The sequence below is a fragment of the Amborella trichopoda genome, chromosome 1 (genome assembly GCF_054954075.1).
Source record: "Amborella trichopoda isolate Santa Cruz 75 chromosome 1, AtrichopodaSantaCruz75HAP2 v2.0, whole genome shotgun sequence".
NCBI classification, from domain to species: Eukaryota; Viridiplantae; Streptophyta; class Magnoliopsida; order Amborellales; family Amborellaceae; genus Amborella; species Amborella trichopoda.
This window is the reverse complement of record NC_142336.1, coordinates 21,939,572-21,960,983: the sequence shown is the minus strand read 5'-3', so window position 1 is coordinate 21,960,983 and position 21,412 is coordinate 21,939,572. Positions and strand designations below refer to the sequence as shown.

The 21,412-nt window shown below is 42.6% G+C and overlaps 1 protein-coding gene across 1 annotated transcript in view; it reads left to right on the top strand.

Moving 5' to 3' along the window:
• LOC18439128 (ubiquitin-conjugating enzyme E2-17 kDa) overlaps positions 1 to 14,692 on the top strand; it is a 68,298-nt gene extending 53,606 nt beyond the window's left edge. Inside the window, exon 5 of the mRNA XM_011626921.3 lies at positions 14,456 to 14,692. Within this exon, the coding sequence (XP_011625223.1) occupies positions 14,456 to 14,476 (21 nt within the window). The 3' untranslated portion in view covers positions 14,477 to 14,692. The remainder of the gene's footprint in view (positions 1 to 14,455) is intronic.
• Positions 14,693 to 21,412: the final 6,720 nt, after the last annotated feature.

The following is a 21,412-nucleotide window of genomic DNA, read 5'->3' as shown; positions in this document are numbered from 1 at the left end:
TCTCAGGTCCCGAGTCCATCTTGAACCTGGAACCACGCCATCAGGTCAACTCGACCTAGGGGCGAGATCGAGGTACGTAATCAATAATAGAAAATCGTCTAAACCATCGCTACAAGTTTATGGAAAAGCTTCCAGGATCTGGCAATAGTGGGAGGCCCCTCAGAGAGGGATGGTTTCGTCATTAGCTCAAAAAGTTTTAGGGGCATTTTGGTCATTGTACCTAATTTCAGGATTTTGTTCTAAATTCTTTTAATTCTAATTAAGCTTAGTTTTTGAGCATTCACCCCTATTTGGTGAGTTCTTTATGTAAATAAGCTTAGGTCAATTGTAGAAGGGCAAATTATTCATCACTCAAATAGAGGCATCACATTTGTTTTCACATGTCATTTGTTTCTAAACCCTTTAATCCTGTCGAGAGGAGAGAGAAAACTTTCAAAGGGAGAAAATATCCTTGAGTGCACGGTCTCATTCCTTCTCTTTCACCCCGAGCCTTCTCTCTCTTCCTCTCTAATCGTTACCTACCCTGCGCAGTAACCCCGTCCGCGACAAACGCTCCGCCACGAGTGAACCCAAGAGTTCTAACCCTCGGGCCACTGCTCTAACTTCCTCTCGTACAATTGAGTTGAGCCGAGGGACGTGTACGCTCTCTCCCTCAGTCACTCGGGAGGAGTCAACCTGAGCTAGTAGTGAAGAGGGATCCAACTCTTTGATTAGCTTAAGTGCTCGAACGCCCAACGCTCACGTGGAGAGGAAGATTTTCACCACCCTTCCTTTGCACTCTATCCTTTTGCCAGTCAGCCTCCTCGAGAGAATCGTCATTATGAGGAATAATCGAACCCACATCGCAATTACAAGCACGACAGAGAGAGAAGCAACGTATTGAAGACATGAAGAGAGTCCATGTCCAAATTGCACTCGCAGACAGTCGGAGGGCTTCGTTATTGTTCTAAGAAGGCGAACTGCCCGGGTGTGTCCCTCGAACCCCAAACAGGGAAGTAAGCGTCTGAACGTATCCCTGCTGTAAAATCTCTCTCGTTGTTGGTTCCTATCCGCACTTAGGAGAGCCTGCGTACGCACACCCATGAACATGTGACGCGTGCGCCCTCCACGGTTGTTTAAGAGAGGATTTTGTCCCCTGCGCATCCATCCCATCCACACGTGAGGACCTAAAGGAAATCCAGCCCCGATAAACTGACGACTCCACTAGGGACACGCCACACTATAGTTGACTTGGACTGTTTTCAGGCGAAAACTTATATTCTTTCTCTCTTTAAAATTGCAATGGGATTCTGTTACCCCTCCTTTGTCCATTTTGGGAATTTCTTCATCCCCATATTTGAGACCTCATTTGTGGCGAGCGGATCAGTTGATCTTGCCTCCCTCACATCCTACTCAAGTGGCCTGACTAGCCCTGCCATCCTAGTCCAACTTAGGAAAACTCGGGGCACGGGCACTGAAACCCCTTGTCCCTCCTCCTTCCGCATCAAAGGGAAATCCATTGATGTCAACTGCATGGGTGGCATCGCAACCGCTCCTTCGCATAAGCACCCAGTCACTGGTGGACACCCCGCCAGTCGAAAGCTTCAACGTGGTCCCTACGCCACTACTCCTCTTCGCTCGATGGGTCCCAATAAGACCACCGTCTCTATGGGTAACCAAAAGGTAAACCCACCTATGTCGCACAAATGTGTCGTTAGCACTAGCATGTCACTACACACACCACACTCTAACAATCCCTATGCCAGTCCTCGCGGCCCTGCAACCACCGCATACACATGCACTCACGTCATTGCTGATGGTCTAACCATCAATGTGATAAGACAGGGCTGGCAACAGCCCACCCCAGTCTCCTCAACTGCTTCAAGTTTCTTCAGACCCAAACTCAACATAGGTGGTTCCAATACCACCAATGCCATGCATATTAATCCTATAGCTTGGGGCAGCCCAAAGGCTATAACCAAATGAGCACACAACTTTCGAGATAATCGAAGGTCCCACAAGCAAGTGCACATGCATGCTGGAGGCTCTAAGGCCACTCAAATCAAATTGGCGAGTATTGCAAATACTTAGTGTCTCACTTCACAAGGGGTTGGGCTTAGAACCACCCCAAACACTGCTGTGGATCGTGCACACACATGAAGATCCAAGGATGCTGTCTGTGGGAAGGGGAAAAGAGCGTCCGTCGCACCCTTAACTGCCCCAAAGCCATTCACTAAATGGTACTCGAAGAAATTCCCCTTGAGCATCATCTTCTCCAATCCTCCTTTCCTGCACGTGCGAGCTAGCCCTCGTGGCAGGGCTCGAGATAAGAGGACACCCTTGGCGACGACCAGCCTGCCGCCCCTTCTTCGGACTGTTCTAAGTCCCAAAGGCTTACTGCGAGCTCCCTTCTTCACAGGCGACATACTTTGCCTCTGTCAAGCGAGCCAGTCGGGAAGGAAATTGGAATCGTTCTCGATTCTGGGGAAAGATCTACTAGAGCTTGCAGTTTAAACAAGCGAGGGGCATGGAAGTGCCTCTCCAAGAGCAAAAATTAAGGTCTTCCACCTCAGGAGGCCTTATGAAACAAAACAAGTTCGAACCGTTGCAAGACGCGGAAGAACCTGAAACGAGCAACACTATTCACTACTACGTCATCGAGGCATAGAAAGGTGGGCCTCCTCGATTCGACCCTCAGCCCCAAGGTCATCATGAGAAAATAAAGGGAATATGCTTCGAAAGTTGTCTTGAGCCTGACCAACCTGAATGTTGGCCCCAAGGCCGTTAAACGCCAAGCCTGGCAGTGGCGAAACCTAGAGATCTATTAAATCCAATTGGAGAGAGGTATCAAGGGAGTCGAACGAAGCTGACTCTTCAAATAGAGAAGCATGCCACATGTTAGTATTCCGTCAAGGATGTATGGCAGTCCCGGTTGACGGGATGCGATTACAGTTAGGAAGAAGGCTAAAACCAGATTAGAGGCCTCCCTCATCCAAAACCCTAAAATACCCGGGGTCACCACCGATTCCCTATTCAGAGCCCACCACTTTCCTCCATAAACTACCCTCTTTCTTGAATCACCCTGAAACCGCACCAATTTCTCATACAAACACGTTGCTTGCCCACGCCTAGAGCCTCACGCCGGCGCAGTCCTCACCCCAACCTATTCCCCTTGTGCCTGTTCTAGCTGCACGGTCTAGCCAGCCTTCTCGGTCTAAACCTGTGACAACGGCTGATGCTTCCCAGACAGCTATGACGAACCCTTCTCCCCCAAAAACCATCCCATTGCAACCTGCTCCCCTCAAATCAGCGGAGAACTGAGGAACTACCCTTCCCAAGACCGACAAAGTTAAATATGAGATGATCGGCCCCCTAAGAAAACTTCCAGCTCTCCTGGGTATCTATGATGCCCTCATATTGTCTAATGACCTCCGAATGGCCCTGGTACAAGCATTCTTCAGTACAAAAGTCGAGGTAGGCCTTGTAATACTCAACAGTTGCTTGGCTATCATGTTTTTAGACGATGACTTACAACTGGGGGAGAAATCGCACAAATGACCCCTTTTCGTGACAGGCGAGCTGCACGCCTGTCTGGTCAACCAAATCATGCTGGACGGAGGATCAGCAGTGAACCTAATGCCCCAAAGGATCCTTACGTGGATTGGGTTGCGCATGGACCAACTTGAACCTACAAGCCTAACAGTTCAAGGATTTAATCAATCTGGAGAAAAGCCGATTGGTACGATCCAGCTCAAACTCAGAATTGGAGATTTGAACACTATCACTTTATTCCATGTCATTCACACAAATACCTCTTATAACATCCTATTGGGTCGTGCCTAGTTGTATGAGCATGGTGTGGTTCCGTCCACGCTTCATTAATGTTTCAAATATAGCCGAGATGGGAAACAACATGCAGTCTATGCTGACAAACGATTGTTCCCCATCGCTGAATCACACTATGCCGATGAAAAATATTATTTTGCAAATCAAATACACTCTCAGTACCCTTCATTTCATGCGAAAGCTCGTACGGACCTGAAATTGACAGAAACTGCCCCAACCTCTCATGAGGATGTAGAAAACATGACATGATCCCTTAATCATCTTTCTCAAGAGGAAAATAGATATGAGAGAATAATCCCTCTGACCCCTGTTAACGTGAACCTCACCTCACCCCCAAAAGACACAACAGGTCAAAAACCGAAGAGGAAGTTTCACCCCCAGTTCCCTCAGCACAAGAATCCTTGTCAGTGGAAGCTCAGCGTGAGCGTAGCAGAGGTGCAATTGCTGGTTTAGGGCCACAGACATCTATAGTCACTTATGCTCAAGATGGCATGAAAATGCTACATATCCTCATCCCCCTTCTCGAAGTTGAGACGACGCATACAACTAACGTAGAACGAAAACCTGATCAGAATGTCTTATGCATCCCTGTCTCTCTAAAAAGGGGGGATGGTGCCTCCACTTCTCAAATCAGTTATCCCACAAATCGGCTCAAAGTTTTGCAAATACCTAAGGTGTTGTATGTTGAAAAGACTAAAGGAAACTTGCCTTGATCCCCCGCAATACATCAGCAGAGCCCCTCCAAACTACAAATTCCCGAAGTCCTGCCCCTTTCTATTCTTGATAAAGGAAGAAATGAAACCAAGCTCACATACCAGGTTTACCACACACAGGACTCCCAAAAGACTCTATTCTTTCCAACCTCCCTGTCAGAGGCTCAACTCGCTTGCCGGGAGACAAGGAGTGGTCCGTCCTCCCCCATCCACCATCCGTGCACGAATGGATGTGAACTGTCGTGCGCATTGTGGGCCACTATGTGTGAATGGATGTGAGCTGCCGTACGCAATGTGGGCCGCCGTGAACAATTGGATGTGAGCTGCCGTGTGTGATGTGAGTGTGAGCTGCCATATGCAGCTGAATATGGTAGTCTAGGGGACTTATTCATCTTTTCTCTCTTGTTTGCTTGCTCTCTCTCTCTCTCCTGTACATGCTGCCTTGTGTACCACTTGTCCTTTGCATGCTACCTTGTGTGCCACTTGTCTTGTGCATGCTACCACACCCCTTTCCTTTTATTTTTTGTACCCCACTTCACACCCTACCTTGAGGTCTGTTCTCTCTTCTCCCTGCCCTCTCTCAAGCACGCAATCCCTCTCTAGCCTTAAGAGCCTAGGAGCTTGAATCCAACCTTAGAGCTTGGCATTGAAGTGAACCTCTGTAGAGTACTTTGGATCTTTACTTAGTGTTGTAAGTGGATCTAGATTCCATGTTTTCATGCCTTGATTGATGCATGATTAATTTTTTTGTAAAATTATGAAATTGAATTATGATTATGAATGTGATTGTGAAAATGGGTGTAGAAATATATTGCTGAAATTCTGCTAAGTATTCTACTAAGCATGTACTATGTTTCCAGAACCATGACTGCCATTTGAGTAACTGTTTGCGAACCGAAAATATCTTTGTTGATTATGAAATTTTGTGTGGAAATACCTCTTTGAGTTTATTTTAAGAAGAAAAAGACCCCAAATCAATATATCTTTTGATTGGAAAGTTATGAGCCATTTTCCAGAACATGCTAGAATTATGAAAGGAAAGTTTCCATAAACTTAACATGTTTTTGTATTGAACGATTTACTGACCAAATAATATCCAAATGAGTTAAAAATAATTTTAAATGAAAGATGAGTGAGTCTACGGTAAATATAGTTTTGGAATCAAAATGAAATTCCTTGTGGTTAGGAAATTATGCCCCTTTTACTATGAAGAGGTCACTATAGTGATGAAAGGAAATTTTCCAGAAACTTAACATGTTTTTCTATTGAACTATTTACTCACCAAATCATGTTAGAATGAGCTCAAAAAACTGTTGAATGAAATATGAGTGAGTCTACTGTAAATATGGTTTTGGAATCAAACAAAATTCTCTGTGGTTTGGAAACTATTTCCCTTTTTCTATGAAGAGGTCACCGTAGTGATGACAGGAAATTTTCCAGAAACTTTATATGTTTTTGTATTGAACTGTTTACAGACCAAATCATGTCAGAATGAGCTCAAACTACTTTTGAATGAAATATGAGTGAGTCTACTGTAAATATGCATCTGGAATCAAATTTTTTTTTCATATGGTTTGGAAATTATGTCTTTTTTCTATGAAGAGGTAACTCTAGTGATGACAGGAAAGTTTCTAGAAACTTTACATGGTCTTGTATTGAACGGTTTACTGACCAAATCATATTCAAATGAGCTCAAACCACTTTTGAATAAAATACGAGTGAGTCTACTATAAATATGGTAGTAATCAAAACAAATTCCATGTGGTTAGGAAATTATGCTCCTTTATCTATGAAGAGCTCACTATAGTGATGACATGAAATTTTCTACAAACTTTACATTTTTTGTATTGAACGGTTTTCTAACCAAATCATATCTGAATCAGCTCAAACTACCTTTGAATGAAATATGAGTGAGTCTAATATAAATATGGTTTCGAAATCAAAACTTAATTCCCTGTGGTTTGGATATTATTCCCCTTTGTTTATGAAGAGGTCACTGTAGTGATGACAGGAAAATTTTCAGAAACTTTTACATGTCTTGTATTGAATGGTTTACTGACCAAATCATGTACGAATGAGCTCAAAACTCTTTTGAATGAAATATGAGTGATTCTACTTTAAATAATGTTTTGGAATCAAAATGAAATTCCTTGTGATTTGGACATTATGCTCTTAAAGGTGGACTGTGTTCACTTCTCAAACCAGCAAAATAATTCTTATACTTGTGTGCATTAAAGTATGCTCTTTGGTTGCAAGAATTCATGATAATGATATAGGATCTGTTATGATATAAAAGCATGTTGTAAGATACGCCCTATTACGATATGTGTACATGACTATGATACACATTCTGCAGTGATATATGTGCATAATTCTGAGATAATTGATGTGTACATGATATGTGTGTATAATTTGGAGATAAATGCTATGTAAGTGATACGTGTGCATGATTTTGAGACAACCTAAGTGATATGTAATTTTTTCAGCTTGCTTTGAGTGTAGCATGGCCGTCATGTGTTTTGATAAGAATGTGCTCTAATAAGACTGTGCTCTGACAAGAATATGTTATGATAAGAATGTGTTCTGATAAGACTATGCTCTATAAGAATGTGTTCTGATAAGAATGTGCTATGATAAGACTGTGCTTTGATAGGAATGTGTTTTGATAAGCATATACTCCAATAAAAGTGTGCACTACACAATGGGTCATCCTTTGGTAGTGTAATGTGATCTGATAAGAAAGTTGTGCCGGCAGTTGAGATATTTCTGTAACTCTCTATGATAGGATTGGAGCTAGGATGATTATTTCTGTTGGGATGGGTCGTGCCCCCCAAATTTCTGTATGAGGCACTATCCATTGGGATCCTTTTGGTAGTGTAACGATCTCTCGTCAGAAGGGCACATGAGAGGTCGTGTCTTACAAGTCCAGTGTCTATCAAAAGCTCCAAAGCGCACTGGGATTGTGTGTGTGTGTGTGTGTGTGTGTGTGTGTGTGTGTGTGTGTGAAGGCATTACAAAGTGGGTTACCCACTTGTTATTATCTTCCCTCTCGAGTGATAGTAGAAGTTCTAAACAATGAGATTGGCTTGGCCTAATGAATAAGGCTTGTACTTCGGGAGTAGGTGAATTAAGGTGTGAGTTGGTTAACGTCTGTTAATGGGTTTATACTTATTATGCTTGTTGAGTTATAGTTATGATGACTGTTATGATGCTTGTGATGGAAAGATTTGATAAATTGCTAATTCATATGATATCTGCATTGTAATTGCATATCCCTGAAAAGAATCATTTACAACTCATTGCTAGATATAAATGTGAAGCTTGGCATCTGGATCTACTTATTGGGCTTCATAGCTCATCCCTTTGACTTTCTTCAATGTAGAGTGATAACTTGTGATTTGAGGGGGATGGTTAGGCAATCGCAGCTAACAGTTGGAGCCCCGAACTCGGCGAGGAAGCTTCTTTTGATTGTAGGTTTTAGATGGTGGTGGATTGATTGAGAGGTTTATGAAACTTGCACCTCCAGCATTCTCGGGACACAAAGGAGAGGAAAAGGCTGAAAAATGGAGGAGGCAAGTAGAAAATATCTTCGAAGTGTTATATTGTTCTTATGAGAAGAAAGTGAGATTGGGGACCTTTATGATAGAAGGAGATGTTAAGCACTGGTGGGGTTTGGTGAGGCAATCCTGGAAGGAGACAGGAACTGCGAAAACTTGAGAAAGTTTTCTAGTGGAATTTAGTGAAAAGTACTTCGTTGATTCAGTTTGAGACAGAAAAAAAGTGGAATTTATTGAGCTATAGCAAGGGAGACTGTCAGTGGAGCAGTATGCAACTAAATTTACAGAGCTCTCCTGCCACGTGCCACATATCATCAATACAGAGGCATGTAAGGCAAGAAAGTTTGAAAGGGGCGTCCGACCAGATATAAGAGGGAAAGTAATATTAGCCAACCTTAAGACTCTCTCCCCGTTAGTGGACCTTGCTATGAAGATCAAGAGGGATTGTGAGGAGTTCCAGCTAAGGAAAGAAGGGAGAGAAAGGTCCGTGCAGCCTGGAAGTTTTGGAAGGAAGACTCGGTCGCCTTCTAGGAGAGACTTTAGGGGAAGGGCAAACGAAGACAACGTAAAAAATCAAAAGACCTTTCGGGCGATGTGAGGGAGAACCAGTGCCCAACCTACTCATACTGTGGATTGACAACCATTTTGCAGCAGAGTGCTACAAGAAATCGAAAACATGTCTTAGGTGGGGAAAGCCTGACCACTGGATCAACGACTGCCTTATGGTAAAGCCGGAAAACCGAGACTCAAGGTCGAGTATTTGCACTCAAAGAGTAGGACGCGAAGGCGTCTACCTCAGTGATCAGAGGTACGCTCTTTGTTTGTGATAGAGAAGCTAAAATCTTGATTGACCCTGGTTCTTGTTATTTTTTTGTTGCACCTCATTTTGCATGTCATCTAAATATTGAACCTTCACTTCCTGACTACATTAGTAGTGTGCATGCCTGTGGGGGATTCTAAGTTGCACTTTGTTGATATCAAGGAGGTTCCCCCTCTACATTTTATTTCGGCCCTTCGGGCTTACCATCTTTTAGCAAAAAAGTTGTGTTGGATACTTTGCCTATGTGGTACAGAATCGGGACGTCCAGTCCAAGTTAGAAGAGATACCAGTAGTAAGAGATTACCCAGAAGTTTTTCATGAGGAATTGTCGTCTTTACCTCCAGTAAGGGAGATAGAGTTTAAGATAGAAGTGGTCGTTGACACTACTCCCATCTCTAAAGCCCCTTATTGGATGGCCCCAGTAGAATTGAAGGAGCCGAAGGAGAAATTGCAGGAGTTGTTGGATAGAGATTCATTCGACCTAGTCTGTCACCTTATGGTGCACCGGTTCTGTTTGTGCAAAGAAGGATGAGTCCATGAGACTTTGCATAGACTATAAGTAGTTGAATCAAGTAACAGTGAAAAAATAAGTACCCCCCCCATTTGTTCGATTAGCAGAATATGATTTTGGGGACAAAATCCTTTTAAGCGGGGGATGATGTAAGGACCCAGACTTTTCACTGCCTTGTACGAATGGATGTGAGCTGCCGTGCGCGTTGTGGGCCGCTGTGTGAGATTGGATGTGCGCTGCCGTGCACGTTGTAGGCCGTCGTGCGTGAATGGATGTGAGCTGCCGTGCATGTTGTGGGCCACCGTGCGCGAATGTATGTGATCCGCAGTGCATGATGTGGGCCGCCGTGTGCGAATGGATGTGAGATGCCATGCGCGTTGTGGGTCGAATGGATGTGAGTTGCTTGCGTGATGTGGGCCTCCATGCACGAATGGATGTGAGCTGCCATGCGCACTGTGGGCCCCTGCACGAATGGATGTGAGTTGTCGTGCACGTTGTGGGTCGCCATGCATGAATGGATGTGAGCTGCTATGCTCGTTGTGGGCCGCCTTGCGCAAATGGAAGTGAGCTGCGTGCACGTTGTGGGCTTCCATGCGTGAATGGAGGTGAGCTGCCGTGCACGATGTGGGCCACATTGCGTGAATGGATGTGAGCTGCCATGTGTGTTGTGGGCCATCGTGCACGAATGGATGTGAGCTGCCATGTGCAATATGGGCCGCTGTGCACGAATAGACGTGAGCTACTGTACATGATGTGGGTGTGAGCCGTCGTGCGCAGTTGAATATGATAGTCCAGTCGACTTCTTCTTCTTTTCTCTCTTGTTTGCTTTCTCTCTCTCTCTCTCCTTTGCATGCTTCCTTGTGTACCACTTGTCCTTTGCATGCTGTCTTGTGTTCCACTTGTATTGTGCATGTTGCCACCCCCCTTTCATTTGCTTATTTATACCCACTTCCCACCCTACCTTGAGGTTTGTTCTCTCTCTTCTCCCTGCCCACTCTCTAGCACGCCCGCCCTCTTTAGGCTTAAGAGCTTTGGAGCTTGAATCTAACCTTGGAGCTTGGTATTGAAATGAACATGTGTAGAGTACTTTGGATCTTCACTTAGTGCTGTAAGTGGATCTAGATTCTTGATTTATGATTCATGGCTTAATGTGTTTAACCTGTAAAAAATTCTGGTGGAATCTCTTTGGTGTTTGACTCTAAATGATGTATTGTGTGTTTGTGTGCTATAGTATTGCTTATAGAATTTGTTTCTCTTGGATGCTTAGGTCTTTGGGCGCCCTTCTAAGCGTGACCTGATTGTGTGTGCATGCTTCAGTGGATTGTTTAGAGAGAAGTGCCATGGTTGAACCCCCTTTGTATGATAATAAAGTGTACGATTTTGAGGACAAAATAATTTTTTTTTTGGGGGATGATGTGATGACCCAAAATTTTCTTGGCTGAGTTGTGCAGCGCTGGTTGTGAAGAGGAAGAAGAGACCTGCGCCGACTGAGTAGGAGTGAAAGGCTAGCGCCTGTTGGAGTTGTATGAAAGGCCAACACCTGTTGGAGTAGTGTGAAGAGGTCAGCGCCGGTTGTGTTGGAGGAGGAGGCCAGCACCGATTGTGTTGCCCAGCTCCGGTTGTACAGCGTCCGCTGTGAAGGGGAAGAAGTGTCAGCGCCGATTGAGTTGCCTAGTGCCGGCTGAAGTTGTGGCCAGTGCCGGCTGAGTGGAGGAGAAGTGTACCAGTGCCGGTTGTGTTTCTGAGTGAGCTAGCGCCGACTGTGTTGAGGTGTAACGCCGGTTGTGTGAGAAGGCGTAGCGCCGGCTGTGAAGAGAGATGGACCAGCCGGTTGTATAACGCAGTGCGTAAACAGAGTCACCGCTGTTCGTGAGTGGTTGAGTGCATGGTAGTCTAGGAGCTCTCTCGCTCTCTCTCATAATCATTTTGTTTTCCATGCTTGTTGTACCCATAATCATTATGTCTCCATGCTTGTTCATGCATATCATTTAGCTTTGCATGAATGACACTTGTCACTTGCTGCCGTTTCCTCTTTTATACATATAGCCCTTCTCATCCCACTCAGGAGCTTTGGCCCCCTCTCTCCCGCGTTTTGCTCTTTCTTTCTCTCTCTCTCTAAAACACGTAGAGTCTCATGTTGGGGAGCTTGGAGAAGTGGCTGTGTGCAGGAGTTTTGGAGCAAGTTTAGAGCTCAAGGTAAGTAGATCACGTTATTGTGTGTTTTAGTATGAAGCTTGAATTGAAGCATGAATCTAAGCATGTATGAAGAATGATTTAGGCATGAATAAGAGTGAAATTAAGCATGATATTAGCATGGGATTGTATAGAAATTTGTGTGGAAGAATAAGATTTGCATGTGTGTTTGTGCTCGATTTTCCAGAAATTTAGGATCATTTGTACAATATGATATGCACCGTTGTGATTTCTGTTGAGTCTTAAAATTTGTGGGTTGATGCTCTTGTGAGTCTAGTTTAAGCTAGAATTGGTTTCATGTGATTATCTTGTATACTTTAGAAGTTATGCTTTGATCTTTGAGGTATGTTATGCTAGACTGTGGAATTCCAGGGAGAATTGGGGTTTTTGTGTCTCATTGTTGACCTATCAAATGATCTCAAAATTGCTTCAAATCACCCCCATTGGAAATATTTCTGAGTCTATTTTGAGTTTGATGCTTATGTCTAAATAATATTCTTGATAGATTGGAAGATGATGTGAAATGTGCATGAATGTCACTGTTATCAAATTGTGAAAATTTTCAGGAACATCGCTTTTATTGTACTGAGACTTTGCCTGATCTATTGGAGTCCAAATGACATGAAATCATAGACATTTGAAAGATGCATGAGTATATTTTGATTTTTTGTTTTGACCTTGCTCTGATTCTTTATTTATGTAAAGTTATACTTAGAAACATGCCAGTAGATCACCGTAGACAGTTTTGATAAAAACACCAATATGATGTCTCTGATGTCAAGAGTTTTGAACAACCAAATGAGGTTCGATTTCTTCCAAACCACTGCCATTTGAAATATTTTTGAGATCACAGATTTAGAACTTTTCGAAATTCTCCCTAATTTGAGAGTTACATGATTAATTATAACAATATGTCACTATGGACAGATTTTATAAAATTCAGAATTTATGCTTCTGTCGTCACATATTTTGACTAGCCAAAAGGGGTCCATTTTATTCCAAACCACTACCATTTGAACGGTTCATGAGTCAGATTAAATGCAAATGTTGAGCACTTTTTGGAATTTCTTCTTGATTGTGAGTTATGAAGTATAGTTTGAAGACACGTCACTACCTTCACTGCACAACAGATTTCAGATAAAATATCTTCATTCTTTTGAACTTTTGAGGGGCCAAACAAGGTCCAATTGTTTTCAAACTACCACGATTTGAAAGATAGGAGGAAAATTGGTTTTGGAACCATCTTCAAACTCTAAATGGTTCAATGATTACGGCCCTAATGGTAAGCACACGTCATTTCCTTGATGGCAGGAAATTGAGCAATAAGGCTTAACTGAAATAATGTCACTGTTACTATAGAACTGTCATTGTGATATCGTTAAAATGTGTTGTGCCACACTGAAAATGTGATATTGCTACTATCATGACAAGATACTGATATCGTCATTATATGATATGCGATATGTGAATGGATATCTACTGTGTGAATGATGGTATCATTCTGCTTATGTGTTATGTGTATGAGTACCTACTGTGTGAATGATGGTACCGTGTAGCATATGTGTTATGTGAATGGATACCTACTGTGTGAATGATGGTATCATGCTTCTTATCTGTTATGTGTATGGGTACCTATTGTGTGAATGATGGTATTGTGCAGCTTATATGTTACGTGAATGGATACATACTGTGTGAATGATAGTATCATGCTGCTTATGTGTTATGTTTATGGGTACCTACTGTGTGAATGATGGTACCATGCAGCTTATGTGTTATGTGAATGGGTACCTACTGTGTGAATGATGGTACCGTGCTGCTTATGTGATATGTGAATGGGTACCTACTGTGTGAATAATGGTACCAACATACTGAGTTATTGGCATGCTTTAAGCGTATTGCACTACCAGCTGTGGCATGATGACATTTTTAGTGATATGGGAATATTTCGGCATGCCTTGTGCGTATCGCATTGCCTGGGACATGTAACTTCTCATGAGGTGCGCATTAGATGATAAGCTATGTGTGACTTCTCGGCATGCTTTGAGCATATTGCACTGCCTGAGATATGTGACTGTTTGATATTAGTGAGGTGCCTGCTTTGTGGGTATTGCAGGCCCTGATTATGTGACCATACTATGTTAAGTGACTAAGTGGTGTGGTTTGAGCGTATTGCATGACCACGAGATGATAAGTGATTTCTCGATTTGCTTTAGGCATACTGCATTGACTGATACTGTAATTCTTGCCACTACGCAATGGGTCCTCCATTGGTAGTGGATATTCTAATTTTGTTATATGAGTGGGCACCGCTTTGAGAGTATTGCAGCGTCTGCTTGTGTGTTTGATGCCAGTAAGGTACATGCCTTGAAGTGTAATGCACTACTTGACTCTGTGAGTACTAAGGGATTAAAATATGCATTATTATGAAATAAGAGTATGCTCCATTGTGATAAGTATGTATATTGTAGAACATGTTCAGTTATAGATGAATGTGTAATATTGAGGAATGCATATGATGATACTCCTGAGGAAAGGTCTTTCTGAACTGCTAATTCATGTGATATCCATTATCTGTATTGTGAATGTGAATAATAATTACAACATTGAACAAATGTGAATTCTGATATCTTATATGGTGCCTGCTCTACCTGAAAAGCATCATCCTATAATTGTGACAGAATTGTGATGCATGACTCCTGTTTTATGAGCATGACATAGAATCTTGATCTGTGATGTGTGATAATACTCATAGGCAGGGAAGCATAATGCTGTGATCTACTTATTGGCATTTTTAGCTCATTCCTTTGCTTACACCCTTGCAAATTGACTGTTGCAGGTTGAGAGCAATAGGAGGTGATTGTGTTTGGTGGATGGAAATCGCACGCTCGACGAGCGGATCCTTGTTCTTGTGTAGTTTTTCAGTAGGTGTTTGTTAATTGTCGGTCATGCAGTTGTTGTTGTTGAAGTTATGTATTTTGATGGCAAGCCAGCAGTGCCTTGGACGATTGTAATATTCTGGATATTGTAGTTATGACCTTTGAGACTATTTATGGATATGAATGGTTTTAATTTATCCCGCTTTTGTCATGTTTATGGTGGGAGTTTTAGTTTTCTTTCATGGTTTGCTTCTGATTCTGCCTATCTTATGTGTTGAGCCACTTCCACCTGAGTGACGTTCACGACCTCTGTGATCGCGATCCCGGACCCTGTCTCCCTGCGGTATGGGACGGTAGGGTTCAGGGGACAGGGTCGTGACACCAAATCATGTTCAAATGAGCTCAAAATACTTTTGAATGAAATATGAGTGAATCTACTGTAAATATGTTTTCGGAATCAAAACAAAATTCCATGTGGTTCTGAAATTATTCCCCTTTTTCTATGAAGAGGTCACTATAGTGATGACAGGAAATTTTCTAGAAACTTTACTTGTTTTTGTATTGAATAGTTTACTGACCAAATCATGTTTGAATGAGTGAAAACCACTTTTGAATGAAAGATGAGTGAGTTGTTTACAATGAAAACCTGACAGATCTTCCGATGAAGATCTCTCAGATCTTGACATCTTAAACTTATGAAAAAGATGTGGTAGAGAAAACGGGATAAATCGAATTCAGATCTAAGGCCAAATCTGCCAGAAAACGAGCAGATCTGCTCTAAGATCTGTGGCAGAGCCAGCATGATCCAAGACATAAAAATAAGATCAAAATAAAATGAAAATAGTAAAAAGAAGAAATAAAAGGGAAAACACAATACTAAACTGGGCCGAATGGCTCGGGACTCCCGAGCCTTCAAGGTCTCACCCGTATCAAAGGCGTCCTCTTTGCCTCTCTGATTCGAATGTTGACCAACAAGTCTCTGGTGTAAAAAGGGTTGTTATGCCCTGGAGATGGTTTATATCTAGGGTTGTTGTGTCCTAGGTCTAGGTTTTCTCAGGCTTAGGGTTAAGGTTTCAGGAGGCTAGGGTTTCTGAAGCCAGTCTATCCGCTAGGGTTTCAATTCTCTTCTAGCCGTCCCTCCAATGGCCACGAAAAGACATCTTATAGGGATCAAGGATATGTTGGAAAGGATAACTTTCCATAACCAACATATCCCTATTTAAAAAAATCATTTTTTGGGGTACGGATCTAGGCAACACACCCAGTGTCACCCAAGTAAAATGGGAAAATACCTTACAAAAGGTAGGAAAAACAACACGGGAAAGAAAATTTTCATTTTGGGCAAAAAACGTTTGAGTGACACCAGTGGTGTCGCTTGGGCGGCACTGGTAGTGTCGCCCAAATTTGGGCGCTACTAAAGTCTTAGATGGGCGACACTAGGAGTGTCGCCCATGTCAAACTTGATCCAAATTGATATTTTTCACTTATGGTGTGTTCGTCAGCCTCTTGTGAAGCACTCAAAGAAAATTTGGGTCAAAAAGTATTTTCTTACTATTTTTAATGATTGTTTTGGTAAAATAAGACGTCTGCAGGATTCTAAATCAAAACAAGGTTTTTGCAGGGTTCCAGATAGGCAGATTGGTTTTGGGTCACATGGTAGGCTTTGTGAACTATGGATTTAGGGTGTACTAGGATAATGCGGTCCTAAGGGCTCAAGAAACTATAGAATTTGCCAGATTTAAAATGGGGTATCTACAGTTGCCCCTCTTTGGCACTCCTTGTCCTTCGAGGGACAGGTAAGTGGCAAAGAAGTAGACACTTTGGTATTCCTTGTCCTTCGAGGGGCAAGTGAACGTCAAAGACAATACAGACATTTTAAATTTCATCCTGAGGTCACATGGTCAGAGGGTGCACCAACTAATCCCTCCAAGTCATTGCGCTCACTGAGCTCACCCACCTAGGGCCTTTTTCCTCTTAGGGTTTTTGGTGTGAGATGTCGGTGAGTTACACAAGCTTCAAACTCGAGTTGGATTTTTTGTCCATGCCACTTAACTTCAGGGGTTTCACAATTTGAAAATTTTAACCCTGGCATCTTCTTTGATTTTCTTAGGGTTTCCTAAGGCTGTCTAAAGGAAAAGGCTTTCTATAGAAAGAGACTTGTCTAGTAGAATCTGAAGAGAGAGACGAGGCAGCAACGCAGCAATCACGGCAACGCGATACTCATCATATACGGGTGTCGAAGCTCCTTTGTTTTAAAAGACGTTTAGGAAATTTTGAAAGTAGGGGGAGATTTGAAATAGAACCCGGAGCAAGGATAGGTTACAACTTTAACAAAGATACTAAGTTTTTTGAAAACACAAGACATATAGTGAAAATTTTGAAAAGAGAAAGATATTTCGAAAAACAAGGTTGGTTAGTAGTTTTAACTCCTGCAACCATAGAGCCCTCTAAGCAATTTAGCATCATGCTGCAATGGACCATACACCTGACCCGTTTACATCATACAGGGATAGACAAAATACACCCGACCCTTTTACGTTATACAGGGATAGACATAATACACCGACCCTTTACGTCATATGGGGCTAGACGGAATACACTCGATCTTTCACATCATACGGGGCTAGATGGAATACACCCGACCTTTCATGTCATATGGGGCTAGACGTTACTCGCCTCGACTCTTTTACATCACACGAGTTTGATTTTTGAACTGGATACACCCGAATTTTCATGTCATACGGGGCTAGATGGAACTGTCTTGGCTCTTTAACATCGCAGGAGTGTGACGTTTTTCCTGTCTCGGCTCTTTTACATTGCACGAGTTTGACGTTTTCTGAATTGGACTTTGGTTGGCTATTTAGGCTCATGCCACCAAGGAGCATTTTCTTTTTGATTTGTTTATTTTCTTTTTTCTGGAAAATTGGTTGGTAGTTTAGGCTCATGCAACCGAGGAGCGAATTATTCTTTCTATTGAATTTTTTGAAAATTAATCAGAATGTTTGAAAATGGTCATAAAACACATGATAAGCCAAAGACTGATCCCTGGAAGGCCTCAAAAATTGAGTGGGGCTTTTTTGGAAAAATGTTTTGAGCGACACTAGGCATGTCACCCAGCCAGCACTGGTGATGTCGCCCACCTAATTATTTATTTATTTATTTATTTATGTATTTTTCTTGGAATTGAAAAAGAGAATGAAAATTTGGGCGACACGAGTAGTGTCGCCCACACAGGCTGGGCGACACTAGGCGTATGTCAACCATGTATTTTTTTATATTTTTTATGGGAAAGTAAAAAAGAGTTTTGGAAAAAATATTTGGGCGACATGAGGAGTGTCTCCCTCACAGGCTGAGCGACACTAGGCGTGTTGCCCATGAAAAAAATTATTATTTTTTTAATTGTGCTTTGTCGGGGAATTAAAAGAAAATATTTTTTGCAAAAAGATAAGGGTGACACCAGTGGTGTTGCTCAGGCGACATGAGGAGTGTCGCCCTCACAGGATGGGCGACACTAGGCTTGTCGCTCATATAATTTTATTTTATTTATTTATTTATTTATTTATTTTTTGTATTTGTAAAATGCTGAGATGAAAAGAGGGTTTTTTTTTTCAAAATTTTGTGGGCGACACTGGTAGTGTCGCTCGGGCGATACTGGTGGTGTTGCCTAGCTTGAGTAAGGAATTGAGCGACACCAGGTGTGTCGCCCAGACCTCAGACCTCCAAAATCAAAGTTTATCATTTTGGAAGGCTTTAGGGTTATCTAAACTTTATGTTGGTCGAAGTGGATAGCTACAGGACGAGTTTTAGTTCGGATTTCCTATTTTTTATAAAAATCACCTCCTTCCCATTCTTCTCACATCTTTCAATCTCATCTTTCTTCTTCCCATCTCCATCTTCTTCCTTCTTCAGCGTCTTCCCTCTGATCTTATTGGGTTTCCTTACACTCATCCTTAGGCTTTCATGGCTCCTAAGAAGGACGACGCAATCTCCACGGGCAAGGGGAAGGTTTTCAAGCGGATTGACAATGGAGGAGAGGAGGAGGCTTTCCCTCTTTTTCCTAGGGTTAGGCACTTCCCTGAAGGTCTTCCCTCCCATATCTTACAGGACTTTCGATCGGGTGAAGTTCCTCGACGTGTCAATGGCTTTCTTGTCATCGGGCCCTGGTTCAGGGATTGGTTTCTTTTTTGTCAGTAATGGCCCGAGCTCACGGCCTTTTTGGCTTCAGTTTCAATGATAGACATCTTGAACACGGCTTCTTGCCATGTGAACTTTCCGCTCCTCGAGGCTTTTATGGAGAGGTTCAACTATCAAACAAACACCTTCTTCCTTCCTACCGGCGAAACTTTAGAGGAAGTTGTCAGGGTTTTGGGCTTGAGCTTGGCCAGGATTGCATATCAACCTTCTACTACTTTCGACGATCATTCCATCATGAGTGCGTGACTGTTGGGGGCGGTCTACTCTTCACATGGTTAGTGGGTCGATATGGAGTTGCTGGTCAGGAATCGAGAGTGATCTCGAGCAGCCGAACAGATCGATATTTTCCTTTTTGTGCTGTTGGGTTCCCTTCTTTTTTCAAGTGGTCATAAGACGGTTCATAGTTCTCTTGTTCCTTTAACCCATGCCTTTTGGGAGCGAGGGGTTTACACCATTGTTCAGGCCATGTTGGCTGGCATTTACCGAGGTCTTCACGACTGGGTCACCAGAGGTGACCGATTCATTGAGGGTTTGCAGGTATATTTTTTAACTCAATTTTACTTTATTTTTGCCCCTGCAACTTAGTTTTTCTTCTAGTTTTGGCCATTGTACCCCGTATTCATGCAACATATGTTCACTAAAAAAAGCCTGACTCGATTTGGAACGGTCTCAGTTGGGTGACACTGATGGTGTCGCCCACACATGCTGGGCGACACTGCCTGTGTCGCCCAAGTAAATCTGTCCCGGATGGTTTCGGGGTCTAGGGCTCTGTTTTGTGACCTGTTGGGATCATGTTTGCTCCTGTTTTCTACAGATTTGGGCCTATGAACACATTGCCATTGTTCGTTGTCCTCAATCAACGACAGCTATATCTGCTGCTCTGGGACTGACATATGTGAATGACACCACCGGACCACGTGATGTCAACCATTATCGTGGGATTCTTGACGAGTTGTCATCATTCGATTGGGTCATTAGGGGTCTTGAGAATGTGCCCCTGTTTCTACCTTCTATGGGATGTTCATGTCTTATTTTAGTAGGGAAGTTCTTCACAGAGGGGTACTTCCCTCAAAGGGTGCTTCGCCAGTTTCGTCATGCTCAAAATTATACTTCTCCTGGGGAAGTGATCGATCATCGCCCTATCTTTACACTACGACGACACTCTTCACCCTTATGGTCAAGGCGGGTTTGTCGTGGAAGGGAAAGAAGTCTTCTTCTAGTGAGGGGTTGGTTAAGAAAGACAAGCCCACGACCACTTCCAACTATTATACTTGGTGGGGATGTGCCTGCCCTCTTCCACTATGCCCTAGATCTTCGAGACTTCGTGGTGAACCTTCTTCTCCTGCTTAGGATTCCATGCTTTCTCGAGAGGACAATGACTCTTCCTCAAATAAACGAATCAAATCCAATGAGGATGTGTACGCCATCAGCGTGGAAGAGGCTGAAGTCGAATTGGCTCGATGGATGGCCTTCGTAGCGGAACTCAAGGAGAAGGATGTTGATCCAAAGCCGAAGATTGAAAAGCCAAATATTTTCTTTTTCTTTAATTTTTTTCTTGGCATGAATAAGTTGATCTCATGATCAGCATTATTTTCAGTAGTTTTATTTTTGTTGAAGTCTGTTAGGACAGTAGAAATTTTGGACTCAAAACCAGAGTTGATTGTGTAAGTGTATGTAATAAGCCATTTTCAATGGAAGAATAAAATCAAATTTTATTTCCCATTTTGATTGGTCCTCTGGGATTGTGGAATCCCTTCTACTTTTTTATTTTCTCCTTGTTGCTGCCCCTATTGGGGGGCCCTTGTTCAACTTGTACGTGTGCAATTAATTTGTCGAAGTAGAGCGAGACACTCGCTTTGCACACACTTTTCAAACTGAATCTTTACATACTCAACCTCCCTACTTGTAGGGTTTTTGTCCCGAATTCTCGGCTATTGGGTCATTGTATGCACACACAGGGGTGTGCTTGCCTCATTTGCCTCAGGGGATCTAGTTGAGAGAAAAACACTCCCAGACTAGCCAATATCGTCATTGACGAGGTTTACCCATCTCCGATATGTGGTAGTTGATAGTTATACTCATACAATCATGGAGTGCATGGCTAGTTTCAAGCCTTCATAATAGGTGTAGGAAGTTGGCTTCGAGAATGAGGCCAGACCACTAACAGTTTAACCTCTTGTAGTGATGGAGGAAGTCCTTTCTAAAAGAGTTTTGTTCTTGAAAATGGATGATTTAAAAGTCAATTGGAAAAGCATTTTCAAAAGGGACGGGCCTTACAATTTTGCCACCTGTGGCCCCTTTGGTGGTCATTTTCTTCATTATGTTTTACCTAAATATGATGAAAGGATTTCCTTGTGGGATCGTGAGAACTCAAAAGTCTCGAAGTTGTCCTTTTACCTTTGGAGCTTTCATCCTATGCTTTGCAGGTTTATGAAGAGTTCTCTGGATTCTTGTCAGGCTTCCATCTTGGAGAGGTCTCGACGTTCTTCTAGGGTTGTCGAAGTCACTTCGATTTTCCATTTATGTCACCCTCTTACATCTTTTTGAGTTGGTTTTATTGGGAACCTGCAGGGTTTAGGAGTAGCCTTCATCCTAAGAGTCTGCTTGTGCAGTGTTATTGGAACTTGCAAATACTTGTTTGTACTTGAGTGTTTTGAATCAGAAGCTCGTTCTTGGAGATTTTTTTTATTATTCTTGTTTTTTTTTTACCCGTGATGCCTTTT